The sequence below is a fragment of the Crocodylus siamensis genome, unplaced genomic scaffold, assembly GCF_052110815.1.
Source record: "Crocodylus siamensis isolate JL-2025a unplaced genomic scaffold, ASM5211081v1 HiC_scaffold_145, whole genome shotgun sequence".
NCBI lineage: Eukaryota > Metazoa > Chordata > Crocodylia > Crocodylidae > Crocodylus > Crocodylus siamensis.
This window is the reverse complement of record NW_028324555.1, coordinates 31,385-50,000: the sequence shown is the minus strand read 5'-3', so window position 1 is coordinate 50,000 and position 18,616 is coordinate 31,385. Positions and strand designations below refer to the sequence as shown.

Below are 18,616 nucleotides of genomic sequence, written 5' to 3'. Positions count from 1 at the left end.
CAGCCCAGCGCATAAGTGAAAGAGGGCATGAGATACCTGAACTACATTGCTTAGAAAATATTCCCCACTGGTATAGGCCATTGGCCATTTGGTAATTTGACAATTAGAACGTCAAACTTCTTGTTGAAAGGAGGTTTTTCAGAAAAAAATTATTTTCCATTAAAAAACACCCCCTCAAACTCTTTTGCAGAAAACCCTGGGTTAGCATTTGGCGGAAACTCTCACCTCAGCAGCTGAGTGGTGTCTGCACTGCAGCAGTTTTTTCCCCAGGTCAATGCACTCGGCAAAGCTCTGGTTCCTGGTGTCTATCTCAGACTTGATGTCCTGGTGATATTTCATCTTCGACTTCACAGCTGAGACATCCCTGCAGGAGGAGAGACTGGAAGCAGGCAGAGCCATTAGCCAGCCTCTAAGGTGTGCCTTGTGATTTTATAAGATGGGAACAGAGGTGCCCCCTCAACGTTGTGAAGGAACTGGTCTGTGTGAGGAAGGGGTAAATCAGGGTGGGCTGGGACCAGGGCTGCTCCCATGTATGGCCTACCTGAGCTTCTCCTGAGTCTTGATCTGCAGTATGATGTTCTGCATCCAGGACAAGAGATCACGAACTGCACTGAAGAAGCGGAATTTCTTTTCTGTGTTCACCAGTTGCTCCTGTCGCTCCTCATAGGTATCCAGGAGAGCCTCCCAAGCCTTCACCACGTCATGCTCCTGCCTATGAATGGCATTGGCTTTCTCCCCAGCATAAGCTGTCTGCAGTTGTGCTGCCACTTTCCGAAACTGCTGGACCTGCCACCACAAAGTGGGAAACAGCATTGGGAAACACATTCTGGAGGGAAGCCACAGTTCATGTGGTCCATGCCTTTGGTTCCACTTGAGGTCTACATCTATCTCCTGTGAGGCTGGCTTTTATCAACTATCTGAGTATCTGACCCACAGTAGAGGGAAGGTGGTCTGACAGTGACTAGCAATCTAGATCACTAACAGAAAGATCATTTTTTCCCCAGCACTGCTGTCAGAGACCGATCCTTTTAAGGGTGCTGTGGGGTGCCATACAATATTAGTACTGTTAGGTGTGCAAACACCTACCCCTTATTCACAAGATACACTAAGAGTTCAAAAAGGAATTAAAAAAGTGTCAAAAATATTCTGATCTGTTGTGGTCTTTCTAAGTTCTTTGCAACAGAAGAGTTACTCTAATAATTTTTCCATGGTCAAAAAACTAATGAAAGCTAAAAGCTGGCATTTTGAGGTGCCTTGAGCTAAAAAAGGTTGACAACTATTGGTCTACAGACAGGGATGAAAACCATTCCTACAGCACAGGAAGGATGTTGTTCTGGATGTTGAAAAGAAGCTAAGGCAGCTACCATGGGCACACAATGCAGCATGGGCTCCCATGGCAATGCTACACCTCTAAGAGATGTCATCAGGGATAGTGAGCAGGTGTGGGAAGTGGGGCTGCCTCCATGTGTGGGATTAGGGAGATTGCTCCTGAACTTTGGATCTGGTTTGGGTATTGGCACTGCAGGCAGGCACCTGGAAAAGTGGAAAGGTTTAGGAAAAGCTACAAGGATAAGCCAAAATCTAGGAATCAGACTTTGGGAGCACAATCCCTGCAATTTATCCAAGGCTGAACGGATGATTGATTAGTCTGTCAGGAGAGGAAGGATATTGAGAGCGGAGAGCTCTTTACTGAAGCAGCACAAATCAGATTGAGGTCTAGCTGTCAGGGATAGAAATTAGCAGAGCTCACACTTCAGAATTCATGAGAATATGTGAAAAGGAGGGATTTCAACATTGCACCAGAACATCCAGGGTTCCCGCATAAAGCCCACATGGATTCTCTTTCCAACAGATCTACACCAAGCAGTTCCAGGGTTACTGTACTGTGCCTGGGTGAAGGTATAAACTATATCCTCTGCAGGGGATCAGACAGGAGAAGCCCTTATTTGGCAGCTGTAAGATTTGAGACCCAAATGCACCTTCTGCAGCACAGGACCATGTGTATTAGCCCAGCAACTCCAGGGAATCCCCACAAAGCCAGGATCATACCCTGCCCTGCTCTTTCTCCATTCTGCCAGGTGCTGGGGCAGGTGCTCCAGAGCAGCTGCTATTGTGATGGCAAAGCTGTGACCAAGGTTCCCAGAAGCCCCTGCCTGTGGATGCACATGATGAGTTATCATCTGTGCCCTCCCAGGGAGGCTCTGATCCTGACCTCTGGGGTCCCTCTCCCAGAGTCCTACCTTCTCCTTCAGCAGGTAGAGGTCATGCTCAAAGGCTCCAAGCATGCGGTGCAAGGCCTCGGCTGTGCTGATGTCCTGGCCCAGGTCCTCAGGCAGCTCTTTCTGTTTCTCCTGGATGAGGGCTAGGATCTCAGAGCCATTGCAGAAGTACTTGTGCAGGTCATAGGAGGTGGCCAGCAGCTGCTTCCGGGTGTCAATAAGTTCCAGCAAGTCAGCCCAGCTCTCATTCAGATTGTCCTTCCACTCAGCAATGGTGGTTGCCTCTGAGTGACCAGCATCAATCAGCCCCTCGATGACCAGGTTCACCTTGTCTACTCGCTCCTGCCCCACATTGCCTGTCTCTAGCGCAAAGTCCTGGAACTTCTTCTTCAGCAGCTGTGAAGAAACGTCCCATCACAACAGGGACCTGCTCCTCCCCCCTGCACTGGGCTACCACCCCCATCTCTATCATACAACCCCGCTTCCCCAGCAATGGTACCCCCCATCCCACCACTATCATACAACACCCCCCCCAAAAACATTCTCTCTCCAACAGGCTGCTCTACACCCTCCCCCTCCCAAGGAGTGTTACTCCCCCTGCTGTACATCCAAGCCCTGGTCATGGTGACCCCTCTCCCTACCAGGCTACATGCAGTTCTCTGGTTAGTAGATGAACTACCTTTACACACAGCCACAGTACCCTGCAGCTGAGTGGTCCAGGCCATAGAAACACAGGACAAGAGGCCCAGGCGAGCAAGGCCTCATGTCTGGAGCCACCTTTGTCTTGGCCTGGATGTGCTACACCCATGTCCACCTGGGCTGTCACCTTACCATGACATGGTCATAATCCTGTCCCATCTCCTGTGAGGAGGCCACGACATCCCGCTCAGCAATCCACTGCTCCAGGTCATCCACATCTCGCTTCAGATGGAAAAAGCAGTGCATATTCTCCAGCTTGTGACGGCGCTCCTCAGCTGCCTCCTTCAGCCCTGCATATTGCTTGTCCACCTGCCCCTGAAGCCGGATGATCTGCTCCCTGCAACCATGAGAAGCCACAGCTCTTATTCAGTGTTCTCCTGTATTGGAGTCCACAGCACTTCCCTGGGAAGGCTGTACAATGCAAGGCACTGGAGATAGCTGAACATAAACAATACAGGCACCAGGCCATTGCCAAATCCCACTGATTTCAATGGTTAAGGCACCACTCAGAGTGAGCAGTCTGCTAATGCTTCATTAAGGCTGGTTATATACAAGGTCACCCTACAAAGCAGTGACAGCTTGGAAGAGAACTCAGGAAGTCAGTCAAGCTTGTACCAGGTGGAGATAACATGGGTCTGATTCTGGCACAGGGTCCCAATCTGGTGCACTGACCAGCCCTGGGCCCCTCATCTGTTCCACAAGGCCAAAAGGCTGAGCACTCCTGCCTTAGCAGATAGGCTGCTAGTGGTATTTTCAAAAGCACCCAGGAGTCTATCGTGCAGTTTTAGGTGCCTAACCCCTTTGGAATAAGGCCTCACATTTGCACAGGGGTGCTGAATGGAGGGGGATCTGTGCAATGAAGCAGCAGCTAGGGAGGGCATTCCACTTCAGAAAGGCTCTTCCCCATGTCTCTGTGCCAGCAGGTTGATGCTGTTCCCACCCCTCTTGGTTCATACGCACCCTTCCGGGTGGCCAGCAGAGAGTAGCTCCTGGGCCCTGCCAGCCAGCTGCTTGATGTTTGTGCCATAGTCCTCAATGGCGTGCTGCCGGTGGAGGTGCCTTTTCAGCCTCACCGGCTCATTCTCTTCATCCTGTAACCAGAACCAGGCTATCTCCATTTTGGGTGGAGTAAAGCCAGGTGCCCATCACATCTGGCAGGGACTTGCCAGAGCTGTGGAGCACTTGGACCAACAGCCCCCTGTGCTGGATTAGCCCAAGGTGATTCCACACACTCAGGCAGTATGCAAGAAATTGGGGTTCAGTCCACTGATTGTCAAGCCTACTAGTGTCATGTGTGAGCCCCCTGCCACTGTGCCATACTATAGGTGGTCCCATTCAGTCAATCTACTGCTCTCTCCAGGTGCATTCAGGTCAACCGCTGCAACAAGGAAGCCATACATATTACAGAGCCACAGCAATCAGCGTTGCCACATCTTGCTGTACTTTGGTGCTTTCATTAACCCCTAGCTCCAGGAGTCATGTAACTCAGGGAGGATTTAAGCTTTCGGTTTAAAAGAAGGAAGTTTCTAGCCCATATAGGTGTGGAGGAAAGCTGGAAAATGAGACCCAAGGACCTAGAAGGCTTTGAAAGAGACACAGCTTTTACTGGTTATTTTAAATCCCCTGATGTTTTAAAGCCAAACTCATGGATTTTTAGGGAGCCCTGCTAACAGCTAGGGCAAGCAGTGCCGACCCCCTGTTATTGCTCTTACAAACCAAGAACAAGAAATCCACATTCTGGAACCATAGGCAATAGCATCATATCTTCCAGCTCAGTGCTCAGCAACTTTTTCAGGTTGTAAACCAGAATGACCCAGCTCAGGTCAGAGGTGGGTGGATAAATGGTTAGGCACTTAAGACTCAGCTTCTTCTGCCACTGCTACTGCTGCCCCCACCACTTCTCCCTCACAGCACAGGGAGCATGTGCTGCTCCTGTTGCTCCTCACCATGGCATGGGGAAAGCCCCTGCCACCAATGCTGCCAAAACTCCACATCTGCAGGCCAGATCTAATGGCTTTGCAGGATGGATCTGGTTCACAAGTGGGAGTTGGCAACTCGTGGCCTAGCAAACATCTAGAGTAGTCATCTAGCCATGAATCAGCCTAACCAGCTGGGCAGTAAAAATACTGTAGATGCAGCAGCTTAGGCAAACATAAATCTGCTTGATTTAATGACAGGATCTGACTTGGAAGGTACTAACCAAAATCTCCCAGGTCGGAGGGAGGCTATGGGTGAAGTCATCACCCCTGCTCTACTCCTCGACCCTGCAGTTAAAGGCCAGAGAAATGTAAAGGGGCTCGGCAGCCCTGCATATTACTCAGAGGATTCATGTGAGGCAGGCAACACAGAGAACAGCTGGGAAGCTGCCTTTTGAAGAACCTTCACATGTCCCGGTGAAGGGGTCATATGCAGGTGGGACTTTGGGCATCGCCACAGCATGCAGGGATCCTGAGGTGTACAGCAGCCTGTCAGGCTGTAACTTAGATGGCCCCTGCTCCCCAGCGCTAACTTACAGTGAGGCCTCTCTAGACTAGGAACAGGAAGGAAGAAAAACGGCTCAAAGCCACCTTAGCTTGTGCTCCTCTTGCACTGTGCATTCAGTGCCAGTAGTCCTATGGTAAGAGCCAGTAATGGGAGTACAAGGCTACTTTTTCCTTATCTTGGATGCCAATTTGTGTAGTAAAACAACCCAGCTAATCAGTAGAAGCACAGTCCAGATTGGAAAGGCCAGTGTCACAGAGCTGCCACAATTCTATCTAAGGCTTATAATAATTTGGCCCTGTTCTTCAAGACCCAGTGCCTGACGTCATGTGATGATGAAAGAATTTTAGCTCTCCTGGCTATGGAATCAAGCTATGAAAGGTGACCCTTTAAAGGGTCAGAAATCAGAAGCAGAAGAACCAAGAATGACTTCAAGAAAAGGTTGGAAGAACTGGGATTACTTAGCCTGCAGAAGAGAAGACTGAGGAGCGATTTCATAGACATTAGGGCTGGAAGGGACCTTGCAAGATCATCGGGTCAAGCTCCCTGCCCAAGACGCAGGAAGTCAGCTGGGGTCAAATGATCCCAGCAAGATAATCATCCAAGTGTTTCTTGAAAGTGTCTGGAGTAGGTGCTTGCACCACTTCTGGGGTAGAAATCTATTTCAGGCTCTGGGGACACGGACAGTAAAGAAGTTTTTTCTTATGTCCAGCCTAAAACAGTCTTCTTAGAGTTTGTGACCATTAGACCTTGTCTTTCCTCGGGGTGCCCTGGTGAACAGACATTCTTCCAGTCCCTAATGCACACCCCTTATACCTACAGACAGCCACCAAATCCCCCCTGAGTTTTCACTTCTTCAGGCTAAAGAGTCCCATGCCTCTCAGCCTCACCTCATAAGGCCTATTCTCATCCTCTAATCACATGCATGGTTCGTCTCTGGTCTGTCTCAAGATTCTCCACATCCTTTCTAAAGTGCAGAGCCCAGAATGGGACACAGTAATCCAGTTGTGACCTCACCAGGGCCAAGTAAAGCAGGAGCATGACTTCCTGGGTCTTGCTTGAGATGCATTGGTAGATGCAAGCCAGGGTTTTGTTTGCTTTGCCGGCTGCAGCATTGCATTGGTGGCTCATGTTCATCTTGTGGTCAGTCATGACTCCCAGGTCTTTAAGTTGTGGTGCTAGTGAGTGTAGCACTGCCAAGCCTTTAAGTATGATGTGGATTCCCATCACCGAGGTGGAGCACCTTGCATTTCTCCATGTTGAATGCCATCACGTTTTGATCTGCCCACCTTGTAAGCATATCCAGGTTGGTCTGAATCACTAGCCTATCTGGTAGTGTGACCACACTTCCCCATAATTTGGTGTCATCAGTGTTAATGGAATACCTGAAGAGATTTTCATAGGAGGAGGAGAACAACTTACGTGTCAGCTTCATGTCCTCATCCTTAAAATCAAGCAAGGAAGAAATCCTAGCTGAACTAAGGGATGCTTTGATTGTTACTATGTTCAAGAAGGGGGCAGAGAGCTAATTGTGGAAACTACCAAGGCATCTCATTGTTGGCCACTGCTGGGAAAGTCATTGCCCATATCCTCACTAACCACCTTCTCCCACTTGCAGAAGAAATTCTTCCAGAATCAGAAAGCGGCTTTGGAACATCTCGGGGAACATGCTTTTTACAGCACATCAAATCCTGGACAAGTGTTGTGAGCAAAATCAATTTCTCTATTTGCCCTTCATTGACCTCTCTAAAATCTTTGATTCTGTACACCACAAAGCCCTATAGAATATCCTGTCCAAAACTGGCTGCCCAAACAAGTTCATCAGTGTTCTGAGACTTCTCCACAACAATATGCCAGCAAGGCTTCTCAGCAACAGGAATCAAACAGAACCATATAAAGTGAAAACTGGAGTGGAGCAAGGTTGCATAATTGCTACAACTTTGTTTTCCATTTCCATCTCCACCATAATGCACCTCGTCGACAGAAAGCTCCCACCTGGAACTGAAATTGTGTATAGGATGGACGGAAGACTCTTCAACCTTGACAAACTCAAGTCCAAAACAAAGACCACAACAACATCCATAATGGAGCTCCAGTATGTGGATGACAATGCTGTCATTGCTCAATCTGAAACGGACGTCCAAACCATTCTTAATGTATTTTTGGAAGTCTATGAGAGTACAAGCAGTCCTCAGACTTATGACACAATTGGTTCCTGAAAACAGCGTCTTAAGTCAAAATGTTGTAACTCGAAACTGATTTTCCCATAGGAAACATTGTTATAAATGGGGAATTGGTTCCTGAACCAAGGCCTGATACCCTATTTTCACAAAAAATAACCCAGAATTTTGTACAGCACTCAATCAATTATACAAAATAAACAGTTGCAACTATATTACTTGTCTATATGCATTTATTTATGTATTTATATTGTAAATAGCAATAATATTGATATGGAAGGACTTCTTTGAGGTGACTTTGCTGGACTTTTTGAAGGGTTCTTGGCTGCAGTCTTCTCAGGAGTCTTGGCTGCAAGTTTTTCTAAGAGTCTTGTCTGCTTTCTTAAAGAAAAGGTGTCCAGGGAGCTTCTTAAAGGAGATGCCCCACAAATGCCTCCCAGAGGAGCAGCACTCTGCTGCTCCAGCCACATGTCCAGACGGGGGTGTGCCCCCAGATCTGCCCCGACTGCAGCCTGCCCCACCCCGATCAGATCCGGGGTCACAAGTTCCCCCCTTCTCCATGACAAGTGGTAGGAGCCGCCGGATGAGACGCAGCTTCTCCCACAGCCACTAGACTCCTCCTGCAGGGGAGCAGCTGGACAAGCCTTGGGAGAAGCCGCAGCTGCCTGGCTGCTATCCTGGCTGCCCTTGCCAGGGCAATGTAGGTGAAGCCGGGTGGCCCACGGCTCGTTCAGTTCTGCCTGCCTCACCCCTGCGGGGGCAGCCAGGGGAGCAGCCTAACAAGTCATGGCTTCCCCCGCTGCCCATAGCTCCCATTTGCAGAACCCGGTGCAGCTGGGCAGCTTTTGCCCCAGCCTGTCCCAGCCCCTCCCTCACTGGAGGGGCCCTGATCTGCCCCCTCACATCCCTTTCCTTCCTCCTCCCCTTTCACTGACAGACCCAACTCTGGCGTGCAGCATCATAAAGTTGGAACCTGAGCTGGAACCCTGGGTGTCAATTTACAAACACCGGAACCACAGTTCGTCAGAACTCGAACCGTCGTAAGTCGAGGACTGCCTCTATTGGCCTAACGCTAAACATCAGGAAAACACAAGCCCTTTACCAACCTGCTGCAAATAGAGAAACAACACCCCCCCCTCCATTCAAATCAATGAAGAATTGCTGGAGAATGTGGATCACTTCACCTATCTTGGAAGCCATCTTTCATCATAGTCTATGAAACTATCAAAGGTAGACATTGACGTGGAAATTCAAGCGGTGCTGTAATGTGAGAGTGCAGCTTTTGGACATCTGAGTAAGAGGGTCTTCTTAAATCATAATGTCCTTGCTGAAACGAAGCTCTTGGTTTATCGAGCCATTGTCATTCCAACTCTGCTGTGTAGCTCGGAAACTTGGACCACATACAGAAGACAACTCAAGAGCTTGGAAAAAATACCACCAACGGTGCCTTCACAAGATCCTTCAGATTAGTTGGGAGGATAGATGCACAAACATCAGCATCTTGGCCGAAGCAAATTCTAACAGCACTGAGGCCACGATCCTCCAAAACCAACTTTGCCGGACAGGTCGTGTTGTTCGCATGCCTCACTCCCGCCTTCCAAAGAGAAACTTTTTCTCACAGACGAAAGTAGCGGAGGGCAAAGAAAGCGCTTCAAAGACACCCTGAAGGCAAATCTGAAGAAGTGTAACATCAAGATTGCAGCAGGGCACTGAGGTGCCTGCTACTTGTGGAGTAGTAATGAAGAAGCCCAGGTGCAGGTTGCTAGGGCAACCGGAGGAAACCAGGGACCCACCCCTGTTAGCAGTCAGCTGACCGGAAGGGGCAGGGCCTGGCTCCTATACAACTCCCAGGCTGAGGCCAGGCAGGCAGTTCCGGGCTGGCAGCCAAAGGGGTGGAGCTCCGCCGGAGCAAGAAAAGAGAAGAGGCCAAAATGCACGAGCAGTTGGTACAGGTGAAGAATGGAGCACACTTCGGGGTGGCTTGAATGATGTTGTAGCCGATTGGCAGAAATTTATGTTATAGCCTAGGGGCTTGAGTTTTGTGTTTACTGTTTATGACTGGTGGCTTGGGAGAAGCTGTAAGGGGAAAGAGGAGGCCTCATAAGGGGACCCACGGCAGAGTGGAAACCCCATCCCCAGACAAGGGGGCAGTGAGAAGCCCCAGAGAAGGGGGCAGCGATCCTATGAGCACCCAGAGAGGCGCGGTTGCAAGATGGGGGTTGCGGAGAGCCCGAGCGCCAAAGAGAGTATAAGACTGAATGACGTCCGGTACATCAGCGAGGCTTGGGACGTCATGAAGGAGTGGCTGGAGCCACGCATAGCCCATAAGGCTGGGGTGCGCAGGAACAACCGTTAGTGAAACAGGACTAATGTACAAGAGGAAAACAGTGTCCAGGGAGACGAAGAGGCAGCCTCCCTATCATATACTTTTGAGATCAAAGATGTGGCAGGAGAGAATTAAGGGTGCTTTGTGGACAAACTGGACACGGTAAGGGCCGCTAGGGGAGAGCATGGCGACCCTAGGATGCCCCTCCTGTTACAGACATCAACATTTGAGAGACCCTTGCTCAGGACCGACCAAAATGAAGGAAGACTCTTTGGGAGGGACCTCAACACTTTGAAACAGCTCATCAACAGGCAGAAGAGGAAAAGAGGAACAGGCAAAAAGAACATCAGAACATCTAACACAGCAACACAGTGCCCATCCCTCCTGGAAATACCTGTCCTCACTGCAACAAGACATGCGGCTCCAGAATTGGGCCATGGAGCCACCTACATATTCACTATTAAGATCCTTGGAAGACAACCTTACTCATTCACGAGTGATTGTCCATCATCACTGATGTCACTGCTGTTTTAGATATTCCAAAAAGCAAGACATGTACATTGCTGAAATGAGGAAGGTGATAAGCATACAATAGCAAGCCCATCCCAAGGGCAGGTTTACATTACTGGAGGGAAAGTCCTCAGAAGGCACTGATGAATGAACACAGGTGGCTGTCAGCACACCCAAGTCACAGGGAAGTGAACAATAGGTCCCTGCCATAAAGACTGAGGGAGCCGCTTTGCTAAGGTATTCTGAGTAAGGATGTTACTCAGTGGCATCTTCGGCCAAACACAGCAAGAGCGCACAGGCTTTTAAAATGCAAGTCTATGACTGCTGAGGTGTGGGAGATACAACTGGGGTTCAAAGGGCAACACTGGGCAATTAAGCATGAACTGGTGACAGGGCCACAAGCACGAAATAGATTGTGCCACTGCAAGGTAAGGATAAGACATGCTGGGGCTACCCTGCATCTGTGCCATGCTTGGACATCCAGCATGGACTCTGAGTGGGGTGTGCTCCGGTTGAACAGGTCAGGAGTGGGCCACAGGGGCTGAGCACATTGTCAAGAAGCATGCTTCAGACTGACAGCCTGAGATAGTACAGCGGTGTTGGTTGTAGCTGTGTTGGTCTAAGGACATAGGCAGACAAGGTTCGGTTTTATTAGACAACTTAGTTGGTCTAATGAAAGATATCATGTTTACCCAAAGACCCTTGTCTGAGTTGATACAGGGCACATGTCCAAGACTACTCTGAGGCAGCTGCATAGCTGCTCGTCTGTGATTTGGTACCTGTGAAGCAGGACCCATTGGTGGAGTCTGATTCATGGACATGACACAGAGGCAACAGAGCAGGGACATTGCCTAAATGTCTTCTGCTCCATAACTCCACCCTCCCACTGTATCTGCTTCCCCCCCGAGTACCAGCTGGGGAAGTTTTCCTGCAAGTCTCACCTTCAGCTTTTCATCAGCGATCATGTAGAGTTCCTGTTCGCTAATCCAGGCCTGGGCATCACCAGCGTCAAGGTAGTACTGCTGGGCCTCACTGGCCTCCTGCAAACGCTTCTGCCTGTTCCTTGTTTCTTCCTGCAGACTGCCCCACAGTTCCCGCAGCACATGCACCCGCTCTTCAATGTCACTGCAGTCCCCAACAGTGTCTGCCACCATACTCTCGCCCTGGCAGAGAACATCCTCAATCCGCGGGGCGTGGCCATCAATTTGTGATGAGAAGCTGCAGCTACAGGATGGTTGTGGGGTTAAGCAGGTCATGGCCACTCTGCCATCATTCCATGACTTTCCTTGGCCTCATTTGGACAGTGGGTGTCCCATGATATGTAAGAAATCTAATGCTCAATTTAATATTAATTTTGAATGGGGTAACTAAGTCGTTGATGTGACTATGATGTGACTTAGTCCTTTGGCCCATTTTGAAAGCCTTAGTCCATGCAGGTGAGTGTTACTGCACAGATGAGTCTCAGGGGAGGCTTAAGTGCCAGTTTATAGCCACTGCCTGAGTGTGCAGCCCCTTAGACAGCTGCGAACTTTTCAAGAGGTGTGGTTTCCGGTACAGTTTAACCCAGGTCCACTCGGCTTCGTGATGCCCATGAGCCAGCTTTGATCCTGAGGATGAAGCAAGAACCTGAAAGGCATGGACTCACCTGATACTTCTTCATAAGGAGTTGCACAGTCTGCAGGTTGGTGCCATGATCAGTGGATTTTGCCAGGGGAAGCCTCTCCTGTACCCAGAGCTAAAAAGCAAAAGCAGAGAATAGGTAGCTGGCGGAGCTGTCAAAGTAGCCTGGGATCCACCACTCTAGCCACAGAACAACTTGCAGATGCCAACCATTTTTGTTTAAACAGACCACAAGCCTTTCCCACCCTGCTTTGGAGGTCTGACCCAACAGGGCCACCCCTATCAGAGGACCCCAGAAATTGCAGCTCCCTGAGCCTCTGTCCAGGGAACAGCTGCTTGAAGGCAGATAATCCCTGCTTCCCAAGTGCTGGTCTGGGCCACCCCCCATTCACCCCTTCTGCTGCTGAACAGCACTCAAAGATTTTGACTTCATTGTTCTGTGGTTACACAGCACCATTAAGGCAACCATATTTCTAGAGTGTCAAAATGGAATATTACCCTCCCCTGTCCCATGGCACGTTCAGCTATCTCCAAGCTCTGGTCTCAGCTGAGCAGTTTACATAGTGGGGGAGGGGAAGAAGGGAGTCGGGGTGTGTAAAACAGCCCCTTTTTCAACATGTGCCCTGGGCATCCCATTTCAAAATGAACAAGACTGCATTTAACCAAACTGATATCCCTGCAAGCAGGGAGAAGCAAACAGGACAGTTTGCAAGCGGTTCACTGGGAACAAGAGTAGGAAGGGAAAGAGGCACCAGGCGTTACGTCCTGCTCTGGGAAGGTAAGCCAGGGTTGCTTATGCATTTGGCTTGCTGAGGGCTGTTTGGTGGGTTTGCGTGCTTAGGTGTGTGCTCTGAGCAGCTGAGTGGGCCGATCGCTGATTGACTGCTGCCTGGGTTTGAAAAATGTCCCTAACAAAGGGTCCTAGCCAGGCCCAGGAGAGGTATATAAGGAGACAGTCCAAGTGACCAGAGAAAGCAAACAGGCCAGTTTGCAAGCAGTTCACTGGCAGCAACAGGAGGAAGAGGAAGAGACACCAGGCACCAGATACTGCTCTCGGCAGGTAAGTGAGCCAGGGTTGCCTGTGTGTCTAGCTTGCTAAGGAAACTGATGGGCAGGATCCCCTGGGAGGCCACTCCAAGGGGGAAAGGAGTCCAGGAGATCTGGTTGTATTTTAAAGAAACCTTACTGAGGGTGCAGGAACAAATCATCCAAATGTGCAGGATGAATAGCAAATATAGCAGGCTACCAGCTTGGCTTGACAGAAAACTCTTCAGGTGAGCTTACACACAAAAAAGAAGCTTACAATAAGTGGAAGCTTGGACAGATGACTAGGGAGTAGTATCAGAATACTGCTTTGGCATGCAGGGAGAAGATCAGAAAGGCTAAAGTGCAACTGGAGGGTCATGAAGGATAACAAGAAGGGTTTCTACAAATATGTTAGCGATAACAGGAAGGTCAGAGCATGTGTGGGTCCCTTCCTGAATGGAGGGCAGATAATGAGGAAAAGGCTGAAGTACTCAACGCCTTTTTGACCTTGATCTTCACAGGCAAGGTCAGCTCCCAGACAATTGTACCATGCCGCAGTTTGGGGAGAAGGTGAGTAGCCTTCAGTGGTGAAAGAACAGGTTACAGACTTTAGAAAATGGAAACATGTACAAGTCCACGGGGCTGGATGCAATGCATCAGGGGATGCTGAGGGAGTTGGCTGATGTGACTGCAGAGCCGCTAGCCATTATCTTTGAAAACTCGTGGCAATCAGGGGAAGGTCTTGGATGATTGGAAAAGGGCAAATATAGTGCCTATCTTTAAGAAATGGAAGAAGGAGGATCCAGGGAACTACAGACTAGTCAGCCTCACCTCAGTTCCTGGAAAAATCATGGAGCAGGTCCTCAAGAAATCCATTCCTAAACACTTGGAGAAGAAGGTGATTAGGAACAGTCAGCATGGATTCATCAAGGGCAAGTCATGCCTGACCAACCTGATTGCCTTCTAGGATGAGGTACCTGGCTCTGTGGATGCAGGGAAAGCAATGGACATGATGCCCCTTGACTTTAGCAAAGCTTTTGCTACGATCACCCGAACCTTGCAAGTGATGATGAATGGACTGTGAGATGGATAGAAAGCTGACTAGATTGTTGGCCTCAACGGGTAGTGATCAATGGCTTGATGTCTAGTTGGCAGCTAGGATGAAATGGAGTGCCCTAGGGGTTGGTCCTGGGGCCATTTTTGTTCAATATCTTCATTACCGATCTGGAAGATCGGATGGATTGCACCCTCCGGAAGTTCACAAATGACACCAAGCCAGGGGGAATAGTAGCTACGCTGGAGGGTAGGACTAGGATTCAGAGTGACCTAGACAAATTGGGTCAAAAGAAATCTCATGAGGTTCAACAAGGACAAGTGCAAAGTCCTCCACAGCAGCTGTGTCTGAGTAGGTCTGTTTTTTGGCCCCTGGTTCCCCGTGCTGCTCTGGGCCGGTGGCTGTGGCCCCTCCCCCCACGGCAGGGCTGAGCAGGGCAGGCGCCAGCCCAGGGCTCTGCAGCCCCTGGCCAGGACTAAGTACATGTTACCGGTTAACTGTTTAACTGATACAATTAGAGGAGGTTAAACCGATCATTTTAAAAGATATTTACATCCCTAGTTGCAAGTCAGTTGAGATAAACAGGCAGGTGACCACATAAATGCTGATAAGACCCCAGGTAGGAACAATGAGCACAAGTCATGACTCAGACTCCCCCTGCTTCCCCTGAATTGGCAAGACATTATTTCTCAGAGAAACGGGCAGGAAATACAGAAAGCTGGATTCTGAACCTGGAGCTTCATGTGGCAGCCATAGCGCACCTTTCACCAACCCTTTCTTTCAGATTCTGCTCAGGCCATCATTCCTGTCTTCATAACCTCAAGGTTAGACTGCTGCAATGCATTGTACACAGAGCTAGCCTTGAAAACTGGCTGGAAGCTGCATCTGATGCAGAATGTGGTGGCCCACCTTCTGAATGGGGTAGGCTGCCAGAAGCACATAGCTCCTGTCCTGCAGAGTCTTCACGGGCTCCCAGTAGCTTTCTGGGCACAAGTTAAGGTGCTAGCTTTGACCTATAGGGCCCTAATGGCCCTACATACCTAAGGGACTGCCTTCCCCCTTATACCTCAATGCAGTCCATAAGAGTTAACTTCCTGCAAGTACCGCCAGTATGCTTAGCCCGCTTGGCAAAAAATGCACAGGACATTGTTCTTGGCAGCTGCTCCTCAGCTCTGGAATTCCCTCCCTCTTGAGGCCTGCAACAGCCTGAACATCTTTCAAAAGCCCTGCAAGAACTTCTTATATGGGCAGGCATTTAGCAACCAAAGCTAGGCTGAGATGTTGGCTAATTGATTCTCTGCTTTATTTTGCTATTTTATAGTATTTATTCTAGTGGCTCTTTTATGTGTTGGTCTGTTTTTCTTACCACTCTGAACCTTTGTTGGAAAAGGCAGCATATACATCCCATAAATAAATACCAACAAAAAAACAAATAAATAAAATGCCAACATACAGAAGCATGTGTATGGAGTCTGGAATTTGCCTTATGTATGAGGACAGATGCAGAGGGGCCAACGGACTCACCAACAAGCAAAGAACAGAGCCATCTATTTTCTACTACCTGTAGCTACTCTCGGTCATTTTGCCTAATTGCCAGTAGCTCAATAAACCAGCGTATAGTTAAGGAATTTTGTTTCCTCTCATCTAGTAGTTCTCCAAAAAAAGATCCCCAGAGTAATCCTGAGTGTAACACTGCTACCACAGTTGTGCTGGCAGAGCCCCCTCATGAATATGCCAGCCACAGCCCTCTCCTGTCAGCAGAACTGTATCCAGACAGGAGACTTTGTCAGCAGAGTTATGTTGGCTGAGGACGTGATCTTTCCATGCACCCGCCAACAGCTTGCCCCTGGGGCCTCACGGCTGAGGGCGAGCAAAACTTGGGGGCATCCAAAGCCCAAGCCTCCAGGTTTGGGCCTGCACATAGGATGTCTGCTAAAAGATTTGGAAACATCTGAAGCCCCAGGTGGGATGGAGGATGTTTGCTGGTAGTAGGGCCACTTCTGGTTCTTGACTGACTCACGGATTTGGAATTGATTTGGCCAGTTTGGATTGGAACAGGAAAAATTATCTTAAAAAACAAACAAACAGACAAAAACATTGCTATGCTGGCAAAACTTTGGAATGTGGGCCAGGATTTAAGTAAGACACAGTTTCTATTCATCCATGAATCCTCACTGGCCCCCAAACAGCAAAGCTAGTAAGTCCATGCTTCACTATAAGCACAAACTTCAGTGCCACTGACTTTCACAGGGACTTAAGCACTTTGTAATGGATCAGGAGGCACAGGTCAGTGGGATTTGGTGAACTCCAACCAAATCCCATGGTGGACCCATGGTGGAAAAATTCAAGGCAGCCACTGAACCTAGCAAAGAAACACAGGTATTTCACAGATTGGGATAAAAAGCAGATCTTTTGGATCATTTCCTTCTTTTCCCCCCAACTTCCCAATAAAGTTAAAAAGAATTATTTTAGCTTATTTTCCAAGCTTTGTTTCTTAGCAGGGTCCCAAACTGTTGAGATCCAACCTAGAAAAAAACCCTCTATTTTAAAGACAGAGACATTATATATGCAACTTTGCTCAATGATCCATATCAGGGAGTCCCTTCCTAGCAGCTGCCTGGCTACTGCAAAGCACTTTTTCTGAAAGTCAATGGGATAACGTAGTATAGGCTGGGCAGATCTATGCACTAGACAACTCTTGGGCATGGAAAGGATGCTGCTATACTGGCTGCTTTGGAGAAAAGTAGGTGCATTATGCCTCTTAGGAAACACTGGGTCTTCTGGGAAATGGGAATGATGGCAGTGTTAGGCTGGGAAGTGCTAGTGTTTGCCCTCAGATTTAAAGGCAATTCTAAATTTCATTGAGGCCATGCACACAGGTTGAAAAGGAGGAACAATCCAGCTCCTCCATGTGATAAAGGCAGCTGCAAGCTAGGGAAGCCACCATCCAAGGGTTGCCTTAACAGCATGTTAGGGCTTAAACCATGTGGATGTAAGTATTTCTGTGGTTGCAAATGCTGAGGTTATGATCAGGTTAACCACTAGTGCGTGGTACAGGTGGGAGTTTTGAGAATTATCATGGGAGGAAGCAAAAAGATAAAGTTTCCTGCATATGGGTAAATCACTGGAGAGTTAGATCAAGAGCATTTCTGAGGAGCCACCTGTTTCCATTGCATTTAGGGAACCAGGATTGGGCGGGTATTCTTGGACAGAACTACAATACTCCAAAAATATCCCTGACTCAGACCATAGTTTTCACAGACATTAGGGCTGGAAGGACCCTCATAAGATCATCGGGTTCAGCCCCCTGCCCAAGGGACAGGAAGTCAGCTAGAGTCAAAGGATCCAAGCAAGATCCATCTGTTCTTCCTCCCGGGCACCATCATGCCAGGCACTCAACACAGTTAAACTGCTCGGGCCAATGGAGAATGACACATTTCTCACTCAGACCACAGTAGCAAATACTTTCAAGGAGCTAGGCAGTGACCAGAGGTCCTGTGAGAAGGCACAAAATATCAGGAGCTGCAAAGGGCCCATGCGGTCTTTTGATAAGCTCATCGTTTCATCCTCTAGGTCCTGATTGAGCTGGTACTTGGCTTTGGAAGACACCAGCTTCTTCCTCTTCATCTCCAAGGGCTCCAGCAGGTCCAGGAACCTCCTCTCAATGCTGCGCTGCTGGCCATCAACTTCAGGCTTATCCCCTCTGAGGGGAGGGGCCTGTGGCAGCAGTTCTTCCATCTCTTTCTGCCACTCCTTTACTTGCTCATCAAGTCTCTGAAAAGAAAAGTTTGCAGTTGGACACACCCAGCCTGGTCCAAGCAGCCATGGGGGCATGGTTGGCTACTGCCTAGAGATGGCTTAGTATTCCCTCTCATTGCTGTGGTTTTTCAAGAAAAATTGGGGTCTTGGGAAGAAGAAGTCTGCTCTCCGTGAATTTTGTTCTTTTTGATAAGCCAAAAAGCTGAAAGCTGGAATATTTCTATTCATATCCTCATTAAAGCTCCCTCACTAAAGGTGTAATTCATTTTCCTGAATTCTCTATTCCTTTTCATGGGCTTTGGGTAGACTGCATCTCAATGAATGAATTGAAGGAATGTAATAAAGCTAATGCCAATCCATATTGCTTGTCAAATTAGGTCTTTTTTTTCAAATGATGACAGGTTTTGTAGAATCATAGAACAGGAAGGCTGGTAGGAATCTAATCTAAACCATTACCACAGGCAGAATCATACATATCCTTGTCAAACCTGTTACTACATTTCGTTGATGAAGATAGTGTTGATGCAATAGATCTCTGAGCTGATTTAGTACCACACATCATTTTAATCAAGTAATTACTTAGAGTAATTACTAAATCAACATGGCTTACAAATGCATTGAAGTCCATAAAAATGATAGGCTTCCAAATGTAATGGTAAACAAGAAGCGTCTGTGAGTGTGTTCATTTCTACAGTGTTTCTGCAGGGTTTGCTTCTGACCCTACACTCCTTGGCATTTTAGC

The 18,616-nt window shown here is 48.5% G+C and overlaps 1 protein-coding gene across 1 annotated transcript in view; it reads right to left on the bottom strand.

The window, feature by feature from the left end:
* Positions 1-201: 201 nt before the first annotated feature.
* Positions 202-18,616, bottom strand: part of LOC149851835 (spectrin beta chain, erythrocytic-like) — a gene marked incomplete at its 5' end in the record, with an annotated part of 49,392 nt that continues 30,977 nt past the window's right edge. Inside the window, 8 exons of the mRNA XM_090030309.1 lie at positions 202-379; positions 542-786; positions 2,241-2,615; positions 3,051-3,255; positions 3,879-4,009; positions 11,357-11,639; positions 12,068-12,151; positions 17,675-17,889. Of these exons, the coding sequence (XP_089886435.1) occupies positions 202-379; positions 542-786; positions 2,241-2,615; positions 3,051-3,255; positions 3,879-4,009; positions 11,357-11,639; positions 12,068-12,151; positions 17,675-17,889 (1,716 nt within the window). The remainder of the gene's footprint in view (positions 380-541; positions 787-2,240; positions 2,616-3,050; positions 3,256-3,878; positions 4,010-11,356; positions 11,640-12,067; positions 12,152-17,674; positions 17,890-18,616) is intronic.